The sequence below is a fragment of the Somniosus microcephalus genome, chromosome 9 (assembly GCF_052327205.1).
Source record: "Somniosus microcephalus isolate GS21.2 chromosome 9, FLI_Smic_1.0, whole genome shotgun sequence".
Lineage (NCBI taxonomy): Eukaryota > Metazoa > Chordata > Chondrichthyes > Squaliformes > Somniosidae > Somniosus > Somniosus microcephalus.
The window spans coordinates 140,196,132-140,213,966 of NC_140995.1; the positions used below are offsets into that span (position 1 = coordinate 140,196,132).

General features: G+C 45.9%; 2 protein-coding genes across 9 annotated transcripts in view; one reads left to right on the forward strand and one right to left on the reverse strand.

Moving 5' to 3' along the window:
* The window catches only part of cep85l (centrosomal protein 85L), a 361,990-nt gene that overhangs the window by 146,151 nt on the left and 198,004 nt on the right, over nt 1-17,835 (forward strand). The window lies entirely within an intron of this gene.
* Nucleotides 1-17,835, reverse strand: part of pln1 (phospholamban 1) — a 38,610-nt gene that overhangs the window by 3,680 nt on the left and 17,095 nt on the right. For 2 of the 3 annotated variants that reach the window (XM_085997330.1, XM_085997331.1), the window contains exon 2: nt 15,218-16,624. The exons of the other annotated variant lie outside the window; for it this stretch is intronic. In XM_085997330.1, coding sequence (XP_085853456.1) covers nt 16,375-16,533 — 159 coding nt within the window. In that variant the 5' untranslated portion in view covers nt 16,534-16,624 and the 3' untranslated portion in view covers nt 15,218-16,374. Of the gene's footprint in view, nt 1-15,217; nt 16,625-17,835 lie in introns of those variants that run through there. 3 annotated transcript variants of the gene reach the window in all.

Here is a 17,835-nt window from a genome sequence, read left to right on the forward strand (position 1 = left end):
TGGTTTTATGGGTACCAATAGCCATCCAGTACCTTTCCCAGATTTATAAATCTAAAAAAATAATGTCCATCAATGTTAGGGTGATCACAGTTGCTGTCCTCACCCAGTTGCCAGGCACGCTTTTTCTAGAAGGACAATGAGGGAACACCCAAAGTAAGACTAATGGCTTAACAACAACAACAACTTGTATTTATATAGCGCCTTTAACGTAGTAAAACGTCCCAAGGCGCTTCACAGGAGTATTATAAGACAAAAAATTTGACACCGAGCCACTTAAGTAGAAATTAGGGCAGATGACCAAAAGCTTGGTCAAACAGGTAGGTTTTAAGGAGCGTTCTAAAGGAGGAAAGAGAGGTAGAGAGGCGGAGAGGTATAGGGAAGGAATTCCAGAGCTTAGGGCCTAGGCAGCTGAAGGCACGGCCACCAATGGTTGAGCGATTATAATCAGGGCTACTCAAGAGGGCAGAATTAGAGGAGCACAAATATCTCAGGAGGTTGTGGGGCTGGAGGAGATTACAGAGATACAGAGGGGCAAGGCCATGGAGGGATTTGAAAACAAGGATGAGAATTTTGAAATTGAGGCATTGCTTAACCGGGAGCCAATGTAGGTCATCGAGCACAGGGGTGATGGGTGAATGGGACTTGGTGCAAGTTAGGAGACAGGCAGCCGAGTTTCGGATGACCTCAAGTTCACGTAGGGTAGAACATGGGAGGCCAGCCAGGAGCGCGTTGGAATAGTGAAGTCTAGAGGTAACAAAGGCATGGATGAGGGTTTCAGCAGCAGATGAGCTGAGGCAAGGGCAGAGACGGGCGATGTTATGGAGGTGGGAATAGGCGGTCTTAGTTATGCCATGGATATGTGGTCAGAAGCTCATTTCAGGGTCAAATATGACACCAAGGTTGCGAACTGTATGGTTCAGTCTCAGACAGATGTTAGGGAGAGGGATGGAGTCAATGGCTAGGGAATGGATTTGTGGCAGGGAGCGAAAATAATGGCTTCGGTCTTCCCAATATTTAATTGGAGAAAATTTCTGCTCATCCAGTACTGGATGTTGGACAAGCAGTCTGACAATTTAGAGACCGTGAAGGGGTTGAGAGACGTGGTGGTGAGGTAGAGCTGGGTGTCATCAGCGCACATATGGAAACTGACGCTGTGTTTTCGGATGATGTCACCAAAGGGCTGCATGTAGATGAGAAATAGGAGGAGGCCAAGGATAGATCCTTGGGGGACACCAGAGGTAATGATGCAGGAGCGGGAAGAGAAGCCGTAGCAGGTGATTCGCTGGTACGATTAGATAGATAAGAATGGAACCAGGCGAGTGCAGTACCACCCAGCTGGATGATGGTGGAGAGGTATTGGAGGAGGATGGAGTGGTCAACCATGTCAAAGGCTGCAGACAGGTAGAGAAGGACGAGGAGGGATAGATTACCTTTGTCACAGTCACATAGGATGCCATTTGTGACTTTGATGTGAACTGTTTTGGTACTGTGGCAGGGGCAGAAACCTGATTGGAGGAATAATTCTGATTGAGTCTAATTTGTCATCTTTTATGAATATGGGTACCACATTGGCCTTTTTCCAATCTACTGGTACCTCATCACTGTCCAGTCAGTGACTTCCTTGGAATGATTATTGATGCCTCACAAATTTCTTCCCTAGTTTCCTTTAGCACTCTGGGATAAATACTCTTTATCCCTGTGGATTTATTGTTTTTAACCCATTTAAACCTGTAAAGACTTCCGTCTCATTTATATTGAAGTCATTAATTTTGCCTGGGTTAACTCTGTTTGGGAAAGGCATGTTGCTCGTAACTTCTCTTATGAAAACATGAAGGAAGTTGTCATTGAGAATATTTACTATATCGTGCTCATTCTCTGTTTTGAGTTTGTATGCATCTTTAATGGTTCTCACCTCTGCTCTGACTGCCCTCTTACTGTTAAAATACTGAAATAATTTCTTACTCTTCTGTTGTATATCTGCAGCTAAGCTGATTATAAGTTTCTCTTTGCTCCTCTGCTCGCCCTTTTGACCTGTTTCTGTGTGTTTTTACATTCATCCCAGGGAACCCTTTCTCTTTGTTGAATTTGTAGAGGTCATTTTCTCTTTATTTCATTTTGAATTTGTTTGATAATCCATTTAGGGTCATGCCTATTTAGTCCGAGCGTGCTAGTTTTCAATATTTATTTATTCTGCATGCTCAGCATTATGGACCCAAAATTGCTGGGTTTCTGATTTGCTGCTGGAAGTGCGGTGGTGCAGGTTCAGATTCCGCTCTAAATTCTAGATTCCCCGCAGGCAAAACGGCCAATTTCCACCCTCCCCAATCCAGGAATTTCAGGACTATGCCTTTAAAGTTGTTCTCTACTGAAGTGTTGTTAAATAGCCTCCCCAATCAATTTTCTTAAGTTATTCCTTTGAAATTAATCATTTAAAACCGTTTCCTGCTCTTTGGTAGTTTTGATTCCCAGATCATGTTGAATTTAATCGTTCTATGGTCACTGTCCCCAGGGATGCTATGACTTCTATTTTTGGTACATTGTCTGGGTTATTTTTAAATACCAGGTTGAGAAGAGCACTACCACTCCTGGATTCTCTGACACTCAGAATCATGAAGCAGTCATGCATTACATTTACCAGCTCTACTTGGGTTTTCTCAATTTGTACAAGGTTGATTGAAGTTGCACATTAAATTAACTGTCCTTTTATCAAATACCCTTCCTCCTATCTCTTCATCGAGCAAACTAGCTTCTTTCTTGTGCTGACTTGGTGGTCTATAGCATACCCCTCGTGTTATATATCTGTTAATTTTAAAATTAATTTGAAGCAGATTTAAAAATCTCTCCTTCCAATTCATATTCTAGTTACGTTTTGGTAACACATTTTTGAAGGGATTTTTTTTGTAGCCTAACAAAAATCAATTGAAATTGCTCTGTGATATTTTGTCATTCAAATTTCATTTTTTGTTACAATCATGTGTTTACCAAGGTCTAATGAGCAGAGGCTATCACAAACCAATGACAGATCAGGTTTTTCAATCATGTTGTCTCCATGAACCAATCGCAGTACTCCAACTAGGTGTAGTGGTCACAATGTAAATCGTCATATGGTTACCAGGGACCAATCAACTATGACTGCATAAATTAAGGACCACTGTATGACTACATCCAGCATGCCTAACTTTAGTGGCATTGGTCCAGTCCCCTTTCAATCAAACATGGAATGATCAGGTCAGTCACGAGTTACCAGCTGCAATGACAGTGCTAGGTGGTGACAGAAACAGAGTGGTCACATGGTTATTATTGGCTACTAAGATTGCTTATAAATATCACAATGTTTGAAAGATCACACCATTACTACTGAAGCAACAGATTTCTTTTAAATGTATCTTATTGATTTATATTGTTTTAAATACTTCAGATTATTTGTTTCCACAGATGGTATATGTGTTCAGAATATATTTATTTTTTTAATAAATGAACTTACACTGGTTAGTTATGAAAGTGTGATGAAAGTAGCCATTTCCTGCAGTGGGGAATGCCAGTGAAAATGATTTATCTACCGAGTGTGCTTCTCTGTCATGGTTCGTGTTTGTCTTAGTAAATATTTGACCCTGGTACGGCCTTGACCAGGTGATTGCTCACAGGCCTTTGTTAGTGTCACCCTAGAGCTGGTCACTAGGTGGTGCACAAGAATGGCCTGGTGATGATTTGTTTGCAGATATTTCCTACTCCCTTTAGGAAGGTGCCTCATTGCTCCATGATACAGAATATTACAGCTAATGTTGTTACCTTTTACCGTTAGAGGCTCTTGTGTAAAATTAGCATATCCTACCCCATTTTTTCCCATGGCGATGGTTCTAAAAATGTAATGGCCTAGAAATTCAGTGGGCTGCGCCACCAGTTAGCGCCCAAAGTGGGCACTCAGTGGCTTTAGCACCACTGGCCACACCTCCCGCGATATTTAGCGGGGCGCTAATGGCGGCGTTAGCCTGTAGCGCTGCGCCGCCACCGATAACGTCATCGGTGTGCGCAGCACCCCGCTCCCGCCCCGATCACCATATTTGGTCGCGCCCGCCTCTTTAACGCCGGTCGCAAATTGCGACTGGTTCACAGGGCCTACCTGTGGCGGTAGTGGCGCAAATTAAGGTGGAGGTGCGGGGCGGCCGCTTTTTCGGCGGCCGCCTGCCAGCACCTCCGTCCCCGGCCTCCTAAACCGCCCCCCCTGCGGCATTGCCGGCTGTTTCCCGAGAGCCCGGCACTTCTCCTTGGTGCTGGGCTCATTTGCCGGCACTCGCGAGCGGGGCTCGCGCTGTTGCAGGCACCTCCCCCTTAACAGTGGGAGGAAGGCCTGCAGTACCGCAGCGTGTGGCGCTGCGGCACGTTGCGCTGCGATAATCAGTTTCAGCGCCCCAAGCGGGACGCGGGGAGCCTCGAGTAGCGGCCCGCTTCCATTTGGGGCGCTGAAACTGAATATCGGGATGGCGCTAGTGGCTCCGCTCGCAGCGGTAATTCCGGCGCCCAGGCGAGCTTGGCGCCCCAAACGGGGCCCAACTGAATTTCTAGGCCAATAACACTGAATACAAGAGTAAATTTCCTGTCATAGTCCTATCGGGGAGGGGTGCAAACAGTTTACAGGTAGTGTATGTCAGTATTGAAAAAAAACTGGCAGCCAGTTAACCTGCCCAAAATGTATCATTGAAAGCGATAGTTAGGATTCATGTTGCAGTATGTTGGTGCACCAGGTCGAAGCCTGCTGCAGAAAGTGTAACTGCAACAGCTGTGAATTGATCCGAGAGACACCACTGTGAATGCGGCAGAATTCAACAAGGGGGCAAAGCACAGAAACACATGGAATGTGTCTTGAAAATTCTGAAATGATCAGGTTGCAATGCAGTAGTGCTACTGTGGTCATCAAGGGTTAGAGACAAAATGTCATGGTAAAACGGACCCAATCATATGGGTAACTATTAATTTTATCCTGCTGAATAAATGCAATTCTTTTATTTTTTTTAAATGCAGATTTGCATTATGTGGCAGTAATGAGAGGGGTCATTTTACAGATTTATGAAACTAGATCGATATTATAAAGGGCTGAGGTGTTGAGAAATGTTTGGTTTAAAGAATAGAACACTTCTGTGTAATATTATAAAGTGATAATACTCATTCCTGCTGCCATAAAAGGACCAACCCAAAAAACAATAAGAATCATACTAAACCATACTGATCAGGAAAGCCCCAAGGTGAATCCTTGGCCTGTGCTCAATTTGTTGATTTCAGCCACATACGTATAGCTTCGGGTAAGGACAGGCTTGGATTGAACTATAATGGGGTGGAAATTGCAGTCGGAGGCTTGACCAAACCACAAGAAAACTCTGCACCCACCTGATTGCTCCAGACCTTCAAACACTTGCGCTACTGGACCTGTGGGCATACGCCTGCGTAAAGACCCACGGATCCCTGGGGTGCAGGCGGTTCGCAAGCCTCCCTGGGGTCACATGGGCCAGCCCAACCAATCACAAAGGGGGATTCCCGTTATGCTTATGAGGATTCCACTTGCGTACGGACTCCCCATAAGCATACATAGGAATCCCCTAAAAAAACACATTTTTACAACACTGAAATAAAAACTCATCATCAGAGGTTCAAAATTAATTAAAATACCATTTAATTAAACATTTAAAATAAAGATACATTTTTTAAAAAGTAAACATTTTTAAATGGGACAGAAATAACCTAAACTAATTTTAAATGTAAGGGAATGTTTAAATGATTTTAAAAATTTTATTTTAACATTTATTTAAACCCTTACTCTGGTAAAAGAAAGCCTTATGCCTGCTTTTACCAGGCGCAAGAGTTTTGTGGGTTCTCGCTGGGCAGTAGTTGGGCAAATAGCGAATGTCAATTTCCAGTGGACGCTACGATCTGTCAAGCTGAAACTTGACAGATCGCAAGTTTCGGGTTTTTGCGCATGCAGTAACCCGGAACTCAGGGGGCACTCACGACGGCGTGCTCATAGGCCCCGGAAAATCCAGGTCATTGTTTCCTTCTGGCAGGCTGCTGGTACTCATACCTCAGCATGAGTCCCTGCTTTCAGAAGAGGGGTCAAGGGAAAAGACAGGGCAAAAAAGCTGTAATGTATGTCACTGTCTCAATAATGTTATTTTTGCTTTGCAACTACAAAATTCTTCCCTTGTAATTGAGCATTTGCATCTTTTTGAATCATAGAATGATACAGCACAGGGGGTCCATTTGGCCCATCGTGTCTGTGAAATGTAGAGGAAAATAAGATTGCATACCTCTGCATAGCTGGTGCCAAGAATATGTCATTATGCAGGAAAGAATAAGCTCATATGCTGCATTCTAATATACTGCACTTAGGACACAGAAGTATCAAGTTGCATCTATTTGTGTGATCCTATTATTATCTTTAAAAGTATAAAGGAAAGTTCATTCTGCTGGGATAAGTATCCAACAGTGATTCATGGCAGAATCCTTTCCCCAAAACTATTAAACATGCAGTTGCTGTTTACCTATTGTTGTGGCTAAAATCTCGACATGTTTATTACAGCAATTTTCCATGTGACTGCACTACAACTCATTTCCAGTTCTATATATAAAACCTGACTGAAACATACCTCTTGAACAAAAATATATTACAGCTTTTTTCTTTCAGATTTCTTCCTTATTTGTGCAAGAAATCTACTGAACACAACCAGCCTCTTTCCTTCCCTTCCCAGCCACCAGCCCTCGTCAGTTTCAAATGAACAGTGGTGGTTTCTCAGGTTGTAGAGTCGTGACAGAAACCGATTCATTAATAATTGTTTCATGAGGGACAAGTTGCACATTTGTGTACAAACATGTTTTTAATTCAGGGTGGTTGAGCCAAATGACATTTCCCATCCATGTCCGCACGGTGATCTTATGTCATTTTTGCTCTGCAAGGGTCTTCATTTGCTATTCTGAGATGAGGGGGGTAATTTTAACCACCAAAAATGGATGGGTTTGGATTGGGTGGGAAGTTAAAATGTAAAAATTTTCAAACCCAAACCTACTTGAACCTGTCCATTTCCGGTTTTAACGGAGACGGGACGGGGCAAGGCAACCAACACGCTCCCAGGAGGTGGGTTCTCCATTTAAATATTATAATGAGGCTGTGTGCCTCATATGTAACCACCATTTTAAATTTAACCTCTGGTCAGCTGAGTTTCCGGGCCTAGGGAAACCCAGCGGCGAAAGGGAGGCGAGAGGACTGCTGGATCCAGGAGGTAAGTGTCTTTGGACTCGACAAAGGTCCCGGCAGACTGGAAAACTGCTAATGTAACACCCTTATTTAAAAAGGGCAGTAGACAGAAGGCTGGAAACTATAGACTGGTTAGCCTAACATCTGTGGTAGGTAAAATTTTGGAGTCCATTATTAAGGATACAGTAACAGGACATTTAGATAATCATAATTTAATAGGACAAAGTCAGCATGGTTTTATGAAGGGGAAGTCATGTTTGACAAATTTGCTGGAGTTCTTTGAGGAAGTAACATATAGGGTGGATAAAGGGGAACCAGTGGACGTAGTGTATTTAGACTTCCAAAAGGCATTTGACAAGGTGCCACACAAAAGATTATTGCTTAAGATAAAAAATCACGGGATTGGGGGTAATATTCTGGCATGGATAGAGGATTGGCTATCTAACAGAAGGCAGAGAGTTGGGATAAATGGTTCATTCTCAGACTGGCAATCAGTAACTAGTGGTGTTCCGCAGGGGTCAGTGCTGGGTCCCCAACTCTTTACAATCTATATTAACGATTTGGAGGAGGGGACCGAGTGTAACATATCAAAGTTTGCAGATGATACTAAGATGGGGGGGAAAGTAGTGAGTGAGGAGGACATAAAAAACCTGCAAGGGGACATAGACAGGCTAAGTAAGTGGGCAGAGATTTGGCAGATGGAATACAATACTGGAAAGTGTGAGGTTATGCACTTTGGCAGGAAAAATCGTAGAGCAAGTTATTATCTTAATGGCAAGAAACTGGAAAGTACTGAAGTACAAAGGGATCTGGGGGTCCTGGTGCACGAAACTCAAAAGGTTAGTATGCAGGTGCAGCAAGTGATTAAGAAGGCCAATGGAATGTTGGCTTTCATTGCTAGGGGGATAGAATATAAAAATAGGGAGGTATTGCTTCAGTTGTACAAGGTATTGGTGAGACCGCACCTGGAATACTGCATACAGTTTTGGTGTCCATACTTAAGAAAAGACATACTTGCTCTCGAGTCAGTACAAAGAAGGTTCACTCGGTTAATCCCAGGGATGAGGGGATGGACATATGAGGGGAGGTTGAGTAGATTGGGACTCTACTCATTGGAGTTCAGAAGAATGAGAGGCGATCTTATTGAAACATATAAGATTGTGAAGGGGTTGGATCGGGTGGATGCGGGGAGGATGTTCCCGATGATGGGTGAAACTAGAACTAGAACTAGGGGGCATAGTCTTAGAATAAGGGGCTGCTCTTTCAAAACTGAGAGGAGGAGGAACTACTTCACTCAGAGGGTGGTAGGTCCATGGAATATGCTGCCCCAAAAAGCTGTAGAAGCTACATCATTACATAAATTTAAAACAGAAATAGACAGTTTCCTAGAAGTAAAGGGAATTAAGGGTTACGGGGAGCGGGCAGGAATTTGGACATGAGTCTAGGTTCGGATCGGTCATGGCCCTGTGGGTAGCGGAGCGGGCCCAGGGGCCGTGTAGCCTGATCCTGCTCCTATTTCGTGTGTCTAATTCTGTTAGATTCAGGAGATGGTTCTGTGATAGTAGATTGGCGGTTAGGATCAGATCAGCCATGATCTTATTGAATGGCGGAGCAGGCTCGAGGGGCCGATTGGCCTACTCCTGCTCCTATTTCTTATGTTATGTTCTTATGTTCTTCACCCCTCTGGCCTCCGATCTCCCCTCTGGCCTCCGATCTCCCCTCTGGCCTCCGATCTACCCTGACCCCAGCACCCAATCTTGCCTCTGGCCTCCGATCTGCCTTTTGGTCTCTGATCTCCTCCCATGCTCTGACCTCCGATCTCCCCCCATGCTCTGACCTCCGATCTGCCTTTTGGTCTCCGATCTCCCCCCATGCTCTGACCTCCGATCTGCCTTTTGGTCTCCGATCTCCCCCCACGCTCTGACCTCCGATCTGCCTTTTGGTCTCCGATCTCCCCCCTGCTCTGGCCTCCGTGTTGCGTTTGCAAAGATAATCCAGAGGCCGTATGTAGAACTCAACTCATGTTGCTTTTAATGGCTGATGCAACCACACTCTTACAGGCAAAAGCAATCGAATACCTATATCCAATGTCAGACATAATATAACGATAACAGCACTATCATACTTCATGTGCTCAGGCCAAGGCAATCGAGTACCTATCCCCAATGTCAGACATAACATTTCCTCCCTCCTCACAGAATTTCAAACATGAAATGTAGTGACAAAGTCCTGTAGGTGGCCAGGGCGAGAACGTGTACGAACAGGCCGAGGTGGGGACTGGTGAAGAGCAGGCCGAGGTGGGGACTGGGGAGGAGCAAGCCGAGGTGGGGACTGGGGAGGTTTTGGCTGAGGCACAATATCTGCTTGAGGGTTGGCTGGCTGAGCCACATGTGCATCCCGCCACTCTGGGGGTAAGGCTTGGGGATTGATCCGTGTAATCCCGCATCAGGGGGTGCTGGCACTTTCCGAAGGCGGCTCGCTGCTACCGAGAGCCGTCAGTGAGGCAGAAAGTGGCTGGTCCAAGTTGGCGGCTGATTTGGAGAGGGGAGGACCAGAATGAGGCCATCTTATTGTTGCGGTAAGGCCTGCGGACTCTGACCCAATCGGAGACTGAGATGTTGGGCGCCTTGGCCCTCTTCGACGGGTCGAAGCGGAGTTTCATCTTCTCCTGCTGTCTAGCGACTGTGGCTTGAGCCCGTGGAGCACAGCTCTGAGCTAGCGAGGGGTGGAGCCTGCCAAGGGGCAGCATGAGCTCACGGCCTAGCATGAGGGATGCGGGTGAGACCCCTGTAGTGGAATGCTGGGAGGCTCTGTAGTGCAGCAGTGTGTGGAGGAGGGCCTTGTCAAAAGCACACCCCTGGGATAGGTGTGCTCTGAGGCCATTTTTCAGTGTCTGGTTAAAACGCTCCACCCCCCCATTTGACTCGGGGTGGTAGTTGCGTATGTGACGGATGCCCTTGCTCTCAAGGTAAGAGGAGAGTTCCAAAGAGACCATTTGGGGGCCATTGTCTGTGGTGATGGCCTTTGGATGCCCCCAGCGGGAGAAGAGAGACTCAAGGATATCGATGATGACCCGAGAGGTGACGGAGCCCACGGCAGTGACCTCTGGCCATTTTGAGTGCAGGTCATAGGTCACCACTAGGAACCGTTGATGGTGGGGGACACCATGGATCTCCCCGCAGACGTCCAGCTGCAGGTGCTCCCAGGGCTGAGAGGGCCAGGCAAGGGGTTGCAGGGGTGGAGGAGCTTGGTGGCCAGTCTTGCCACTTACAAGGCAGGCTGCACAGTCCTTGAGCAGGGCCTCAATTTCCCTGTCAATACCCGGCCACCACACTAGGTCTCGGCATCGTTGTTTGAGCTTCACTATGCCCAAGTGGCCCTCGTGTGCCATGGATAAAACACGCGCACGAAGGGCACTTGGGACCACAGTGCAGAGCCCACGTGCAACACAGGAGTAATTCCAGCAGGAGAGCTCCTCTTTAACTCTGGAGTAGGCAGACAGTTCCTCAGGCACCTTGCGAGGCCAGCCATCTCTGATGAAGGTGCACAGTTGGGAGAGGGCCGGATCCTGTTCAGAGGCCTCTTTGAGCTCCTGGAGAGAGACTGTGGTTTGGAGAGGCGTGTGCAGCATCTGGACGATATCCTGTTCCACATGTTCAAACCCGACGAGTGGGGCTGGGGCAGAGACACTGCGGGAGAGCAGATCTGCAACAACATTGTCAGGTCCTGGTGTGAACTGGAGACTGAAATTGTATTGGCGGAGGCGGTCAGACCATCGGTGTAGACGCAGCGGTCTATGGCCCGTGCCGGATGTTGACAGCAGGGCAGTGAGAGCCTGGTGATCGGTTCGCAGGGTGAAGGCATGGCCATACGTGTACAGGTGCCACCGCTCACATGCCCAGACGCACGCCAGCGCCTCATGCTCGTCTACTGAGTACTCTGTTCAGTGGGGCTAAGGGCTCGGGAGGCAAAGGCGACTGGTTTCTCCACTCCATTCTGTATCGGCGATAACACCGCCCCCACAGCTGCAGCGGACGCGTCGCAGGTGACGAGGGTGGGGCTGGTGACGTCAAAGTGAGCCAACACTGGAGGCGACGTGAGCTGCGATTTGAGGAGGCGAACAGCTTCTGTACAGGCTTGTGACCACACCCAGGGCTCATCCTTTCGCAGGAGCTGGCGCAGTGGGGCTGTGGTGGCCGAGTACTGGGGAAAAAACTTCAGGTAGTACCCAGTCATGCCAAGGAAGGAGGCAAACTGTGCTGCAGAGCTGGGTTCTGGGATGCTGTGAATGGCATCCACGTTTGACTGGAGTGGGGATATACCATCAGCCGACAACGGAAACCCCACAAATTCGATCTCTGAAACAGCAAAGACACACTTTTCGCCATTCAGTGTGAGCTTGTGTTTTGCTAGAGCCATGAAAACTCTGTGAAGGCTTTTGTCGTGAGTGGAGGTCAAGGGCCCATGGACGACGATGTCATCCAGATAGATGGCCACCCAAGGAATGCCCGCGAGCACAGAGGACATCACCTTTTGGAAGCAGCTCGGCGCAGAGCTAAGTCCAAATGGCATCCTGGTGTACCGAAAGATGGCAGCATGTGTCACAAAAGCAGTGAGGTCCCTGCTGCTGGGGTGGAGGGGAACCTGTAGATAGCCCTGTTGAAGGTTCAGTTTCGAGAACAGGATGAAACCAAAGAACTGCGCTGAGTTCCTCTGACGTGGGCAGTGGATATTTGTCAGGGATTAAGGCCGTATTCACTGCTCGAAGATCGACACAGACGCGTAGACCACCTGACTTTTTCTTTGCGACCACCAGGTTGGAGACCCATGGGGAGGCATCAACTGGTTCGATGATGCCAGCTTCCAGTAGCTGCTTTAGTTCAGCTGTGACCCCGTCACGGAGAGCAAGCGGGATGCGGCGCAGTGGCTGAATGACAGGGGTAACGGTGGAGTCAACCATGGGCTGGTGGGTGAAGGCAGTCAGGCAGCCCAGACCCTCGAAGAGTGCTGGCCATGTTTGGCGCCACGGTGAGGCGACGTGCAGAATCGCAGACCCGCCGGTGTCCAAGAGAGAAAAACCCAGGTCAGTGAAAAGATCCAGTCCCATCAGGTTAGCTCCTTGGCGTGCCACATGAAAACAAAAATCTGGCAAAACTTTTGTTCCATAGCGTAGTGAGGTTGACTGAGCCCACTAGTCCAATTTTCAAATTACCATACCCGCAAAGGGCAGTGGAGGGCGCAGAGAGTGGCAGGGAGCTGAAAAAATGTTTGAATGTGTCCACATTCAGCAGTGAGACGCTGGCACCGGTATCCAACAACAGAGGGATGCACACATCATTCAGGTTAATTGTGCATGACTTGAAAGCCACGACTGGCCCAGAGCTCACGTTGTGAATTATAGTGCTTGAGGACTGAGAGTGTTCATTTGTAGGAACAGGGGTAGAACGGCAGACATTGGCAAAGTGATTTTGTTTTCCACAATTGCGACAGGCTTGGCCGCGCGTGGGGCAATTCTGCGCTCTGGTAGCATGTGAACGAGATCCACAGTTTCCACACTGTTGCCGCGGTAGCGCGCGTTGCTGCCGTCACGCGAGTATTACAGTGTCAGAGCTGTCGGGGCTGACGGCGCTGTCACTGGGTGTGTGTGCTAGTTTTGCTGCACATTCGGCTGCAGACTCCACTTGAAAGGCAATGTTAATTGCCTGTGACAACGACAGATCGTCGGACTCGAGTAACAGTCTTTCACGCACTCTCACGTTGTTGGTGTGCTCTATTAGTTGATCACGCACCATCTCGTCTTGTAGTGCACCGAACTTGCACGAGCTAGCTAACCCGCTCAAATTAGCCACGTATTGATGCACAGACTCGCCGGGGAGTTGGTGACACTGTCTAAAAATGAATCGCCGCAGGAGGGCACTTTGTCGGGCAGAGAAGTGTGTGCTTAACAGAGCCACAGCCACATCATATGTTTGAATTGAGTCTGCTGTGCCTAATGTCCCAAGAACACGCTGGCCCTCCGCTCCAAAGCAATGGGATAACAGTGCCTTTTTGTGTGCTGCACTCACATTTTCTAGTCCGAGAGCAATGAGGTAGGTTTCAAAGGACTGTAACCAGCGAACCCATGGGATCGGGGGCTCACCGGGTAGTGCAAGGAAGGGAGGAGATGGTGGAAGAGAGATTTCAGCCATCCTCGTCGCCAAATGTTGTGTTTGCAAAGATAATCCAGAGGCCGTATGTAGAACTCAACTCATGTCGTTTTTAATAGCTGATGCAACCACACTCTTACAGGCAAAAGCAATCGAATACCTATATCCAATGTCAGACATAATATAACGATAACAGCACTATCAAACTTCATGTGTTCAGGCCAAGGCAATCGAGTACCTATCCCCAATGTCAGACATAACACCCCGATCTGCCTTTTGGCCTCCGATCTGCCTTTTGGTCTCCGATCTCCCCCCATGCTCTGGCCTCCGATCTTGCCTCCCTGGCCTTCCTGATCCCTCTCTCCCACCTCTCCACTCCCCGACTGCGGCCTGGTGCCGAAGGCCTGCCCACCTGACAGCCAGCCTGCCTCTCAATCTGGCTGGCTGCAGTTGGGAAATGCAGACAAAAAATTTAAGCTGTTCTTCCGGGTTTCCCGACCGCTCAATTGCAACGCGCCCCCCCCCCTCCCTCCTCGCCTCCCCATAAATATTGGGGCCCAAGTCTCTGCTAATGGCAGTCTGTGATCAGATGGTCTATTTCAGTGGCCCATGTTAGCTAACTTGGTGAAATCCCTCCCAAGGCAGAGCTAAGATCTAAAGCATGTCCTGTCACACCATAGTGTGTATGTTGTTAGTTCAAGTCAGTGGGCAATCCAAGGCAGAGATTTTCGAATGTATTCAATGCAGTTGATGTCGGGTTAAATAAAATTTCCTTTTACTACTCGAAATGATGAGGCCAGTGTGGTAGTTGTCCAATTAATTATTTATAACCAAGTGCTGGCACCTTAAAAAATATATTACAAGGTTAAATCATAATTCTTAAAGAATTTGAGCAATTTTAAAGTTCTAAAATGAACGTTTATGTCAGAGGAATGGGGTGGTGTAGTAATTTAGAACATTGAAACTGATTTTCCAAAGTATTTACAAACTCACCAGGCAACTCATAACTTTAATATGAACTAATCATGTAAAGTTATTTTAATTGACATATTTTCAAATTGCCTGGTTACACACTTGTGAAGGGGCTTGTGAATTTTTCAAGGGTGTGTGGTGGCCAAATAAAACATACTTTAAACAATTTCTATGATTGCACAATCACAGGGTCCAAGACCATTTCTTCCTGACAACTGAATGTTATTGGAAGGAAAGTTTCAAGGCAATAAAATCACAAGATGTTAAGTTTTCTATTGAAAAATGTGCTCATTTACATCTGCGCTCCTTGCAGTTCGAGTGGCTTTTTCCCACCCTTGTTTTCCATATCGCACATATGTGACCTTCAGCTCAGTGGGATGTGATTCATATGAAGAAGAGTCCTTCTTACTGATGGGAAATAAGAAGCCTGGAGAAAACATTTGAACAGTCTCAAAAAGTAGAAGAATTTGGGAAGCATCAGTCAGTTTGGACAGTGTGAGTTAGTGGAAGAATTTCAGAAATGTAAATGTAAGGGTTGGGGCAGTGTCAGTGAAAGAATTTAGAAAATATCAGTTAGTGGAAGAGTTTGAACTGTGTGAGTGGTCAGTCTGATAAGTGCAGAACGTTGGACACTATCAGTTATGTAAAGACTTTTGGATAGTTTCAGAAAGTGGAGAGGTTAAGCAGTATAAGTAAGTGGAAGAGTTTAGCTAAAGAACGGCTGTGACTATCCACTTTCATGAGATCAATGCTGTGCATTCCATTCTTCATCATTCTCATCCTATGTTTGTACCTCCCTGTGCTTTCAATAATTCAGCAAAATTTGTTGGGAGTATCAAGGAATAAGAAAAGTAAGAGGTTGTTTTGAATTTTATTGCATATTTTTATTTAACACCATTTCAAGTACATGCAACAGAACTAATACTGAGCTTCTGACAGTTATACTCTTGTGACGAGTTTAGGAGAGATGCCAGCAAGTATTTCTTTACAGAGACCGTAATCAACAGCTGGAACGGGTCGCCGGGAAGGATGGTTGAGACCAGGACACTGGACTCATTTTAAGAAACAGCTTGTTGCTGTAATGGGTTGTTATTCTAGAAGGATGAGATCAAATTGGCCAAAGGGTCTTCTTCATCTGAACCCATCTTTTGACAACTCTAAATATGAATATACTAACGCATAAGTGAACAATTGTTTAACAAGGTGAAAATATGTAAACTACAGCAGAGTAATAAAGGACATCAAATAAATTGACTCGTGAAGTGTGGAGAATTAACTTGCTGATACAGTGACAGCAAACAGTCTTATGACATGAGTAAAGCTAATGTTACTAAAGGTAATATTGCTTCTCTCTTATGAATTAATACATTTTCTATTTTCAAATCTCTTGCTTACTCCATGTGTGGGCTGTTAATAATAAAAATTCTGTTATAAAATAAAACAGAAATGATCATTTTACAACCATAATTCTGTGCACATACCCTCCAACGATTGTCTAAATCTTCCTAGCCTATTCACAATGTGTTCTTTAGTTTTATTTGAAAATACTTTCTGTCCATGCATCTTACACCCAAAAGCGATAGTGACAATCTACACATATCACCTGCAGCACACTTTCTGCAGCAGATGAGGACTTTTTGCTCAGGTCAAATAGGGAGATACTATTTTAGATAACAGATAATACAAATAGTAGCATGTAGTGCTTTTTTGTAAAGTGCATATATGCTACAGTCCAAGACTGCCTAAAAGAACAAAACTGTAACATGCATTCATTCTTTATACATTTTAGATGCTCTAAACTGGTATGTTTTCAATTCTGCAAATATTTAAAGTTCAAAATAATGACATGTTTAAACAAAGACCAGAATATTTGTTTAATCTCATTTTTGATAACTTACTTTCTCATGAATGGGTATTCTGAAAACAGCACAAACACAATATCATGACAAGGTTCTATAGAGACAGAGCTGTCCATTAAACAAGCGTCCATTGCCCCAGTGATAGTACGTAGAAAAATTACATCAGCAGCTTTATGATGTATATAAGGAGGAGACATATAAGAATCAGAGTAAAATTGACAAACAGTTCCTGAAGGTTTCGGCGGGCTTGCGGATTCACTTCAATTGTAGAGGCTCTCCTTAGGGCAGAGCGGGTTATCTGCTGAACCTTATCCATGGTGATGCAGGCAGAGGTTATGAGAAGTGTGAAGACAAGTGTGAAAGTCGTAGAAAGTGCGGAAGATGCTTTTGTTCTCTGACTAGGAGGTCTAATAAGGCAGGCAGAATAAATGTGCAAAAGTGAACAAACAAGGGAGAAAAAGTGCAGTGCTCAAATACTACAGAGGTTATCATTAGTACTCATGGGATGAACACAGTAATGGACAGAGATTTAAACAAACAGATTCAGGAATATTTACATTTTATCGACTAAATGTGTAAATGGTTAGCATGGATAGCTTGCACCATTTTGTGATCAACTAACCTCTCCAGGAAGCAGTGATATTAGTGGCAAAATTGCTGGTGTTGTGCATATCTTTACATAATTTGGGTGCTTCCACGGAAGCAGTATTCCCAGACTAGGAAGGTGATAGCAAGCGACCTGTAACTGACCACTTGATGCTCAATAAAGTTTCCCAGTATCTCCCTGCTCCTTCCTGGAGAAGCACAATGTTTCATTGAGGTTGGAACTCGTATTTGGGAAATTGCAGGTGGGAATAGCACCACATTAGTACATTAATTCAGTGTGACACAAGACTCTCCTATTGTTGATAGTAAACTTTTCAGTTAGAGGAGTCTACATCTTCGGAAGACTGTAGTGTTACAATGTGATATAATCAATTGTGTCATCATACACATATAAAGGTTATTTAGTTCATGACATTCTGTGTCCAGCAGCATTCAATAAAGATCAAATGTAGTAATGACAGCTCCTGAGGTGAAGCTCAGGCTGTATTCAATTGAAGTTGGATCAGACTGCAGATGAAGATTTACAAATAGGGTTAGTTACAGATAGACAGGAAGCAAGAAACATGTTTCCATGCAAGATTGAAGGAATGAATGACATACATGTGTGCACTCACAAAATAGGACAAAATCCCAGTTTCACCATTTCAGTGAATGTAAACTGCATTGGTAAACTTAAAGGGGGAAAAATGTGGTCTCGATTAGCGTCCATAAAAAATTAGCACCCCTCCGCCTGAAATTGAGTTGCAGTGCCCCAAGCAGGAGGTGGAGTGCTCCTGGAAGCTCTCCCCCTCCCTCCTGGGGTGCTACAACTGAATTTCGCAGGGCTACATGCAACAGCGCCACGAGCGTCGGCACGTAGCGCCACGTCATTGCAGGCCTCCTCCCCTGATTAAAGGGGAGGGGCCTAGCGCTGTGTGCACCAGGGCCCTGCTAGACCACCGGGGAGCAGGGTGCTGTGAAAACAGCCTGGCACTGAAGAGGAGTGCCGGGCTGAGCGATCGCGTCCGGCACC